Source organism: Erpetoichthys calabaricus, chromosome 10 (assembly GCF_900747795.2).
Source record: "Erpetoichthys calabaricus chromosome 10, fErpCal1.3, whole genome shotgun sequence".
Taxonomy (NCBI): Eukaryota; Metazoa; Chordata; class Cladistia; order Polypteriformes; family Polypteridae; genus Erpetoichthys; species Erpetoichthys calabaricus.
This window is the reverse complement of record NC_041403.2, coordinates 10,412,255-10,423,240: the sequence shown is the minus strand read 5'-3', so window position 1 is coordinate 10,423,240 and position 10,986 is coordinate 10,412,255. Positions and strand designations below refer to the sequence as shown.

General features: G+C 44.2%; 1 protein-coding gene across 1 annotated transcript in view; it reads left to right on the top strand.

Moving 5' to 3' along the window:
- Positions 1–208: 208 nt before the first annotated feature.
- Positions 209–10,986, top strand: part of podn (podocan) — a 43,486-nt gene continuing 32,708 nt past the window's right edge. Inside the window, exons 1-4 of the mRNA XM_051932718.1 lie at positions 209–365; positions 4,962–5,208; positions 8,793–8,886; positions 9,863–9,927. Coding sequence (XP_051788678.1) covers positions 4,963–5,208; positions 8,793–8,886; positions 9,863–9,927 — 405 coding nt within the window. The 5' untranslated portion in view covers positions 209–365; position 4,962. The remainder of the gene's footprint in view (positions 366–4,961; positions 5,209–8,792; positions 8,887–9,862; positions 9,928–10,986) is intronic.

The window sequence follows — 10,986 nt, the reverse complement described above, 5'->3', positions numbered from 1 at the left end:
GGAAGTGGGAAGAAGTCCAGAGTTAAAGAGGAAAAATATTACAGGAATGAACGTGTCGGTCGCCTCGCAAACACATTTCCATATGGCAACTGGAAAAGACCTGCCGTTGAGAAACGCAGGAAATTCTTGTCGGAGCGGACGGGAGGTTGGGTGGGGGGTGCGTTTTGTTATTTTTTTTTTTTTTCTTCCAGCTCTTTCTCTCTCTCTCTCCCTCCCTCCCTCCTTCCCGGTCTCTCATTAACATCTGGAAGGGATCTCTCCGTTTGTGCATTTCCTTTTGGATATTTGCGCGTCCTTTGCTGACATGGAATTGGTTTGGGGAGCCCGAAGTGCACACATCTGACTGGATCCTTTAAAACACCCGGGTAAGTTTTTTTGGTCATTTACTTGGTTGTTTCTCTCCTTTTGGATGGTGTCCTGGACTACGTGAGGCGCTATATAAGCAAGATCTCTTTGATGGACCTTTCTTTCTTTTTTTTTCCTCTACTCCTCCATTGTTTGTTCTTAATTAACTCTTTACCTGCAGGGGACCTTCCTGTTAAATAGGCAGGCCCCGTTTCATGCCAGCAGAGGGCGCTCTCGCATGCACCACCTGTGCTCCTTGGTTTGACTTTTACAGCTTTAGTGGGGTTAGATTTAAAAGGCTTGATGGGGGGGGGGGGGGGGGGGGGGGGGGGGTCACTGACCAATATCACTCAGGCAGCTGAGACACCCCACCCCCACCCCCGTATGCGGCCCCTCACTCCATGTCGCAGATGTGGACCCTCGCCAAACTGAGTGCTGCTCTCTTGGCTCTGTTCATTCTCAAGCTAAGTAAACACTCACCTCCTGGCTGTGGCGGCCCAGTCTGACGCTCTGCCATGCCTGGAGCTTCGGGTTTCCTTCATCTCGGATACGTCGGACTTTCGTTTTCATTTCCTTGGAGGCTTTTAGTTACAAAAATGAACTGTCGAGGTTTTCTGACACTCACCCTGCTGAACGGCAAACTTCTACTTTTCTATAGGACCATGGCATTGAATATAACGCCAATGTGCAAACTTGCCAATGTGACTTTACAGGTGCGGCACAATATTTGTCACACTATGTGAGGGTCACACAATAACAATTCTTTACATTTATACAGCGCTTTTCCATCCATCCATCCATTTTCCAATCCACTGAATCCGAACACAGGGTCACGGGGGTCTGCTGGAGCCAATCCCAGCCAACACAGGGCACAAGGCAGGAACCAATCCCCACACACAAACACACCAAGCACACACTAGGGCCAATTTAGAATTTCCAATCCACCTAACCTGCATGTTTTTGGACTGTGGGAGAAAACCACAGACACGGGGAGAACATGCAAACTCCACACAGGGAGGACCTGGGAAGCGAACCCAGGTCCCCAGGTCTCCCACTGCGCCACCGTGCCGCCCATACAGCACTTTTCTCATGACTCAAAGCTCTTGCCACACAGGGAGGACCCGGGAAGCGAACCTACAATCTCCGTACTGCAAGGCAGCAGCACTACCACTGGGCTGGTGGACACAGTAAGCCATCGTCTGGGATGATGTGTTGTATATAGCGCCCTTCACATTGGACCACATGCAGAGGCCTTTTATCCATCCATCCATCCATTTTCCAACCCGCTGAATCCGAACACAGGGTCACGGGGGTCTGCTGGAGCCAATCCCAGCCAACACAGGGCACAAGGCAGGAACCAATCCCGGGCAGGGTGCCAACACACAAACACACCAAGCACACACCAGGGCCAATTTAGAATCACCAATCCACCTAACCTGCATGTCTTTGGACTGTGGGAGGAAACCCACGCAGACACGGGGAGAACATGCAAACTCCACGCAGGGAGGACCCGGGAAGCAAACCTCAGGTCCCCAGGTCTCCCAACTGCAAGGCAGCAGCGCTACCACTGGGCCACCTGTGAGGTGGACACAGTAAGCCATCGTCTGGGATGATGTGTTATATATAGCGCCCTTCACATTGGACCACATGCAGAGGCCTTTTAGTACTTTTCAAATTTTTGGATTGAGGTTACAAGCAAGATAAGTGAGTCACTCAGGATTACTGAAGGAGGTCAGTAGTGACAATTAAATGTTGCACTCTGTATAGCGCCTTCACAGTGAAGTCCATGCCAATGTGACTTTAAAGGTACAGCACAATATTTGTCATAGTCTTAACTATGTGAGCACCAGCACTCAGGGTCACACAGTAATCGGTTGTCTCTGATTAAGCCCCTGAATGCTTTATTGTATATAGCGCCTTTCACATTGGACCACATGCAGAGTTATTGTACATTGTCCTTTAGTACTTTTCCGGTGTCCTTTTGGTGGTCTACTCAAAGCACCGTGATGTTCCAACAGTGATGGATTAAATGCCAGAAGTCTGCATGACCACCATCATCAAGTCCTTCCGTGAGAACCTTAAATACAAAGAGGACTATTTCACTTATCTGAGGTAGAATGCCCAGAGGGGACTGGGTGGTCTCGTGGCCTCTGAACCCCTACAGATATTATTTTTTTTTTTGTTTTTTCTCTCCCCCTGGCCATCGGACCTTACTCTTTTTTTCTATGTTAACTAATGTTGTCTTATTTTAATTTCTTATGTTGTCTTTTATTTTTATTTTATTTTCTTCATTATGTAAAGCACTTTGAGCTACTTTTTTGTATGAAAATGTGCTATAGAAATAAATGTTGTTGTTGTTTTCAAATTACTGGACTGAGACAACAGGCAAGTAAAGTGAATCACTCCAAGATTACTAAAGGAGAGGTCAGTGGTGGCATCTCTATATAGCGCCTTTCATAGTAAAGTCCATGCCATCATGACTTTACAGATGGAATGCAATATTTCTATTATGTGAGTATTGGCAGGTGAAATCACTCACTCAGGGTCACACAATAAGTCATTTGCTGAGATTTAACTCAAGAATGTTTAATATAGCGCCTTTCACATTGGACAGCATGCAGAGGTACTTTACATTGTCCTGAAGTGCCTTTCAAATTTCTAGACTGAGTTTACAGGCAGGAGAAAATCGGGATTACTGAAGGAAGTCAGTGGTGATGGTTAAACTTGTAGGACAGACAGAATGCATCATCTCTTCTATAAACTTCTCTTCTGGTTCGTCCTGCTTCCACTTCAGAACCGGTCCCGCCCACACAGCATTTCTCGATTCCTATTCGTTGTCTTCCATGTCATGCACTATACTGGCCTGCTGAGTGTAATCCATCCACCAAGTGCTCGAGGTGCTGCCACGACGGTAAAGTAGCTTTACCACTCTTGCGGGAGCCACCTGTGTCTTTACAACAGCTTCTTACACAGCAAACATCAGAAACTAAAAATGATCGTGAACACATTCGAGAATACAACTCTTCTCTAGCGTTTGCTTCCATGGGTGCACAGGTAACAACCTCCTGGCCACGGACCATACTGTTTTAAAATACACGGGCAAATCACCAAATCTCTCCACTATCTGCTAACACTTCTACCTCTCCAGGATATGGACAGTTGTATGTTTTTGACACAGCGCAAGCTACTGAAGTATGGTTACAAAATAAAGCAAACTCTACATGCAGCGAAAATGTACTTCTCCAGCTAGATTCCATGCTCAGAACCATCAACCCCTTCGCTAAATCATACAAACACATGCAAGAAATCGCTCAGTCCAATCCAACAGCATTTGTACGAATGGTTTTCAAGGAAAACCCTGGGCAGGATTTACGACGATACAATGCCACCAACATGTCACACCGATGTTGTAGCGATTTTCGTCGGAGAAGATGGCGAAACACCTGCCGAAAGGGACATTGGCATCTATCCCATAGGCAACTCCAGTAAACAGATTTCCACGCTCAATATGAATTGCGATCCTATGGTTTACTCACTTTTATTACCATATGGAGACATTTGGCTGGCACAAAGATTTACAAATTGTTCCCGATAAAAGAAGCGCCAAGCGAATAAAGCTTACTCAATGCCAATTTTACAAGTACAGATTAGCAATGAGGAATACATTTAGTATTTTGCACTCCAGCGGCAAACTATTCCAACAGTACGTCGTAGACGCGTATGTTAAAACAAGGGGCGCACGTCTCAACTATCTCAGATTACATCAACGAGATCTGCGTGTGGAACAATCAGACGCAATGCAAGCAAACACTGAAAATAACAACGTAGGTGTAGGAAAAATGATCAGATTAACGTCCACATTTCCAGGAAGTCCAAGATACATGCAACAAAACTATCAGGATGCCATGGCCATAGTACATAAATTCGGAAAGCCTGATTTATTTATCACTTTCACATGTAATCCTGCTTGGTCGGAAATTCTACATGCACACTGCGTCTTTCAAGAAGTATTTATTTCTCCAAGATTTCTGAACTTTCTCACCGTTTTCCGTTCCTATTCTCGTATGCTGCGGCGGGCGTCGTCTAGTTTCTAATATTTCTATTATATGAGTACTGGCAGCTGAAGCCACTCACTCACTGAGGGTCACACAGTAAGTCATTTGCTGAGATTTAACTCAAGAACGTTTAATATAGCGCCTTTCACATCGGACCACGTGCAAAGGTACTTTACATTGTCCTTAAGTACTTTTCAAATTTTTCGCATGAGGTTAACAGGCAAGAGAAGTGAGTCACTCAGGATTACTGAAGGAAGTGTTGACGATTAAACCTGGCACTCTATATAGCGCCTTTCACAGTATACCTGCTCTGCTAGATCTTCATCATTAGCCCTTCTGTGCTAAGTGACCTCTTATGTGGTGCTTTGTGGTTTACATTGCAGCATGTTAACAGCTGGGAGCCCACAGTGTCTGCTTGACAAAGGGGCAAAGCAAGTAGGCTGGTGCATGGCTCTTGCCCTCACGCCAGCTGAAAGTCCTAAGTAGGCACTGATTTTTAAAAAATTTTGGGATTTGAGTCCCCTCTTTCAATGACCACTTGTGGTGTCCTCTTCCTTGCAGAATGGCGCACTGCCAGGGCTTCTTATGGGCACTCTGCTTGGCAGTGTTGACTTGTGGCTCAGTGGACTGTCAGATTGAGGACGATGAGCCTGAGTTGACCTTCAAGGAGAAGGTTCCACCTGCCACCAAAAATGTCTGCGTTCCGGAATGCAAGTGTGTCAATGACGGAGAGGTGGACTGCGAGGGAGTCAATCTGGCAGAGTTCCCCGAGGATTTGCCAGAAAGCACCCGACACCTTCTGCTGCAGGTGAAAATCTTTTTTTTTTTTTGAACTTCACACACCTGGGCCTGTGGGGTAAGAGATAGTCTTTGCTGTGCCCACCTATACAAAACACTGGAAGCGTTGCCAGCCTGATGCCCCGTCCTTTCTAGGATGCTACATTGTGCTTGCTGCTGCCATTTTGTTTATGGCCTAATTCAGGGTATAAAATATGAGGGATTAAAATTATGAACTGTGGGCAGCATGGTGGCTCAGCGGTTAGCCTATCCAACACTATGTGTTTAAGTTCCACGCCTGGTGGAGTTTGCACATTCTTCCCATGTCTGTGAGTGTTTTGCTCTGGGCATGCCGATCCTCCTTCTACATCTCAATATGTGAAGGTCAGGCTGATTCCAAACTGAGCACCTGTGTGTGTGTGTGTGTGAGTGTGTGAGTGAGTGAAGGAGAACTGTTAGGGACTTGGATCCCTTTTGTAGGATGATTTCTGGGACTACTAGGGGTGTATTCTGGCCTGGTCACTGGCTCTGTGGGGGTGTTCTCTGGTGGCTTTCCTGCCACATTCCAAAAACGTGACAACTTAAAATGGCCCTGAGTGAGGTTGAGGGCGAGTGCGGGTGTATTCTACTTGCTATGTCTTTGTAACTGGATTATGATTTTTCCTGATTGTGATTTGTAATAAAATGTATTGCATTTATCATTCCAACAGATGGTGCATCACAAACATATTTAGTAACAAAATGCATTGTGTTTGTCATTACAACAGATGGTGCATCAGAGACATTAACATTTTTTTTATTAATCCCATACAAATTGTATATAACATAGACAGATGCGTTACATGGTGCCCTGTTAATGTTGCTGAGGTCTACATTGATTATACACTTTTCAACCCATTTTAGATGGGTAGCACAGCTAACATAATATAATGTAATATAAGCAGTATGGAGACCTGTATATAACATAACATAATATAATATAATATAATATAATATAATATAATATAATATAATATAATATAATATAATATACATCAGATGATTGTTGAGAATATATTGAATTTGCTTTTTTTGATTAGTGATGTGTTTATTATTGTTTTTTTTAATATATTCATAATTTCACATCATAGTACATTTAATGTTACAGTATGCTATAACTGGAGTAAGTTACCTTGTATCCTGTCATGTTTTTTTGTGATGGTGTAATCAGTTCATTTTAACTGAGAAAAACCGGTAATGTCACGTTTGTTCTGTTCTGTTACATTATATTGCGTAACTGCCATGCAGTTTTATGTTACAAGTTATTGCCTTTTATTGTGTCTCTAATCAACATAGACCTCAACATTTACATTTACAGTACACCATCTATAGGAATGCATTTTTTAATGCATGCAGTAATAAAATGCTTTGCATTTGTCTTTCCAACAGATGGTGCATCACAAACATTTGTGGTTGTCATTCCAACAGATGGTGCATCACAAACATTTGTGGTTGTCATTCCAACAGATGGTGTATCACAAACATTTGTAGTAATACAATGTATTGCATTTGTCTTTCCAACAGATGGCACATCACAAACATTTGTAGTAATACAATGTGTTGCATTTGTCTTTCCAACAGATGGCACATCACAAACATTTGTGGCTGTCATTCCAACAGATGGCACATCACAAACATTTGTAGTAATACAGTGTATTGCATTTTTCTTTCCAACAGATGGCACATCACAAACATTTGTAGTAATACAATGTATTGAATTTGTCGTTCCAACAGATGACACATTACAAAAATTTGTTCTAATAAAATGCTTTGCATTTGTCATTCCAACAGATGGCACAACACAAATATATGTTGTAGTAAATGTTTTGCATTTGCCATTTCAACAGACGGCACATTGCAAACATTTGTAGTAATAAAAGCTTTGCATTTGACATTCTAATAGATGGCGCATTACAAATATTTATAGTAATGCGCAGTGGTAGTGCTGCTGCTTTGCAGTAAGGAGATTGTGGGTTCGCTTCCCGGGTCCTCCTTGTGTGGAGAGCGCTTTCAGTAGTGAGAAAAGCGCTATATACTGTAAATGTAAAGAATTATTATTATTATTATTACAATGTATTGTATTTGCCACGTGGTGCATCACAAACATTTGTAGTAATAAAATGTATTGCATTTATCATTCCAACAGATTGCACATCAAACGTTTGACATTCTAACAGATGGTGCATCACATACATTTGTAGTAATAAAATGCATTACTACAAATGTTTGTGATACTTCATCTCCATCCATCAATCCATTTTCCAACCTGCTGAATCCGAACACAGGGTCACGGGGGTCTGCTGGAGCCAATCCCAGCCAACACAGGGCACAAGGCAGGGAACCAATCCCGGGCAGGGTGCCAACCCACCGCAGGACACACACAAACACACCCACACACCAGGGCCAATTTAGAGTCACCAATCCACCTAACCTGCTTGTCTTTGGACTGTGGGAGGAAACCGGAGCGCCCGGAGGAAACCCACGCAGACACGGGGAGAACATGCAAACTCCACGCAGGGAGGACCTGGGAAGCGAACCCGGGTCTCCTAACTGCAAGGCAACAGCGCTACCACTGCACCACCGTGATACTCCATCTCTTGGATTAATAAATGCAATGCATATGTCTCTGTATATATGCCATCTGATATTGAGTTTATAAAAGCAGTGCTAATGTTTGTGATGTGCCATCTGTTGGAATGACAGAGATAGCAACTGGACAGACACACAGACAGTTATCCTTTTATTATGGTGGATGTTCTGTTAATGTCATGTCATGCTTCATGACATGGAGTGAACAGCTGGTTTTAGTTCCGATAATGTCATGTTCTGTTCTGTCATATCATATTATGTCACAGCATGTTATGTTATGCCATCTGATGTTTCATCTTTTTCAATAATGTCATGGTGTGGTGTGACAGGTCAGATTTCATGTTCTGTCATGTTTGGTTATGTCAGCGTTTCTCAACTTTTAAGTATTTGCGACCCGAGTTTTCATAACAGTTTTAATTGCGCCCCCATAACGTTTTTTGAAAGGACCCTACTAATACCAATTTGTTCTTTTTTAATTAATGATATATCATAGATGTATATTTTATTATACCTAGTTAACTTTTATCAACATTTATCTAACTCTATATTTATTTTTCTAGTATCAGAATGTAGTTTAAGTTCATTTGTTTTGGTTTCAATAGATGGATTTTTCATATTTTCGATCTTGTTTTCTTTTTTCACATCTTTGCGCCCCCCTTTTTTGTTACTTTGTACCCCCTTAGGGGGGCCCGCCCCAAAGTTTGAGAACCGCTGGGTTACGTCATGTCCCGGTATGTTAGAACTGGAGCGTGTTATGTTGTGTCATGTCACAGCCTGGGGGGCTCTGCTTGGCTCCCTTTTCCATTGCTCTTGTTTGCCCTGTTTAATCTGTCTGTCTGTCTGTCTGTCTTTCTTTCTTTCTTTCTTTCTTTCTTTCTTTCTTTCTTTCTTTCTTTCTTTCTTTCTTTCTTTCTTTCTTTCTTTCTTTCTTTCTTTCTTTCTTTCTTTCTTTCTTTCTTTCACCCAATCCTTCTCTTTCTATTTCAGAACAACAGGATCCACGAGATCCCCCACGAGATGCTTGCTCGACTTCAAAAGCTGGAAACCCTCAACCTGCAGAACAACCTGCTCACCTCTCATGGTAACGTAGCATGGCGGACCACCTTCCCCCCCGCCCCACTCACTTCCACCCTTCCTTTCTGGCTTAGTTCTGCAAATTGTCCCCCCCCCCCCCCACAACATGAAGCTCCCACCCTTAGTCAAGTGAGGGGGTGCTGCAGCTTTCCCCTGGTCATGCCAGGTTGTGCTCTTTGATGGTTGGTGATGCCCAGCATCAGCACTGAGGTCTGCCTGCATTCCCAATGCAGATGGACAAGTGAGTGATGTTTGCATGATGATTGTCCTTTCGGCTAATGCGGGTCATGTTATTGCTCAACTCTCCATTCGGCTTGTGTGCCAGTCAACATGGCAGCTGACCCTCCTCCATGACGGTGCTACACAACGTTGTTGCCAACTGCAGAATATTTGCACACCTTGGCCCACAATTGTCTGCACTGGTTGGCTGCTCGACCACACTGCTTACAGCTTGAAGACCTGGGCTGTCTACTGTACATGCCCAGGGCCTTCCTAGTGTCTTGGGCTCCACTGCTTCACTGTGCCCACCTGCTTGCCCACTGGTGATCCTCATCAACACCTTCTCAGCTTTCTGCCTAGTTGCATGTTCATGACGACATGACCAGGTCTGCTGGTCTGCTGCTCCATTTCAGTGATAGTTACCTCCAGGGGTCCAATGGCCAGTGCTTGGTGGTCATCGGTATGCGCTGAAGAAAACGAGAATACAAAACGAATATCACGACTCGCCCCTTTGACACACACGCCATGTTTTGTCCATTCCAGACTTGACCCTCGTAAAGCGTGGAGATAACTAAGCCAGCTAAACAGTCAAGCTGGCTTTGCTTTGGACTTGGGGGGGCTTGAGGATCAGAAGTGTCTCGGGTTCAATCCCTGCTTTAGCGTCCTTCAGCCCTTTAAAACGCTGCGTGTGCTGCAAGTAAGAAAAGCCAACGAGGACGCCGGATGTTCCCGTCTCACCTAAAAACTCTTTTTCTCTTCTGCAGGACTGGAAGACGAAGCCTTTGAAGTTCTGGAGAACCTGAATTATTTATACTTGTCCAACAATAAGGTAATTCACAGGACACTTATTGATTCTAAACATACAGGGAACAGGGGGCATGTGTGCCATCTGGGGCCTTCTGCCACTCAATTAGATGGTTACACACATTGGAGAGCTCCGATGTCAATCAAGCAAAGACAGCTAGCTGATTGGCTGAAGGAGGAGCTGCTGAATACATTCGGAAGTAACAGCTGAGAATCAACCAGTAGGCCTTAATGGGAGGTGACTACATGGCTTTGTGGGCAGTGTGGCCCCCTAGAGGCGGCAGGGATGAACTGGAACACATCAGAGAGAGAATGAGAGAGACAGAGAGGCTGGGGGCAACACATCAGGCTGACTCTGTAATCCTGAGAATATTAATGGAGATCTCGGATAATGAGGCCGATGAGCTGAACAGAAATACTTGGGGCTGTGGCTTTAACTCCCATCTCTGAGTTAGTTCTATAAACCTCAGTATGCCATTTAATTTGATCACACGTGCAGGCGGCATTGCCCCCCTTGTGATTAAAGAGCTGAACTGGAAAGCAACGAGCTTTGGGGTTTTAATCCTCGTCGATGATTTCTACCCTTTGAGTATGCGAGTACATATTAGTTTATGGCCAAGCATTGGCGCCCTCTAGTGGCTAAAGAGTTGAATTGGAACACACTGGCTAAGACATTTACTCACCACCAGTGACTGCCCGACTTTATTTAATGCTGTTTTACAAGCAGGGCATGTGGGCCCCTAGTGGCTAAACAGTTGAACTGGAACAAAACTGCGAGTTTACTGCTCACCCCTGACAGTCCATGTGACCTAAGCATTTTATTAAAGGTTACTTCACAGACAGGAATTGTGCCCCCTAGTGGCTAAAGAGTTGAACTGGAATACAACAGACAGGAGACTTAATCCCCACTACTCACCCTCTCTGTGAAGCGAAGTGCATTCATCAATATTACTTCACAGCTATGCAGTGTGGCCCCCTAGTGACTAAAGAGTTGAATTGGAGCACATCAGTCAGGAGCTTTAATCCCCCGACCAAAACTGAGAGACCACTGAGTCTCTCCATAGCCTGGAGTACATTCCTGAAT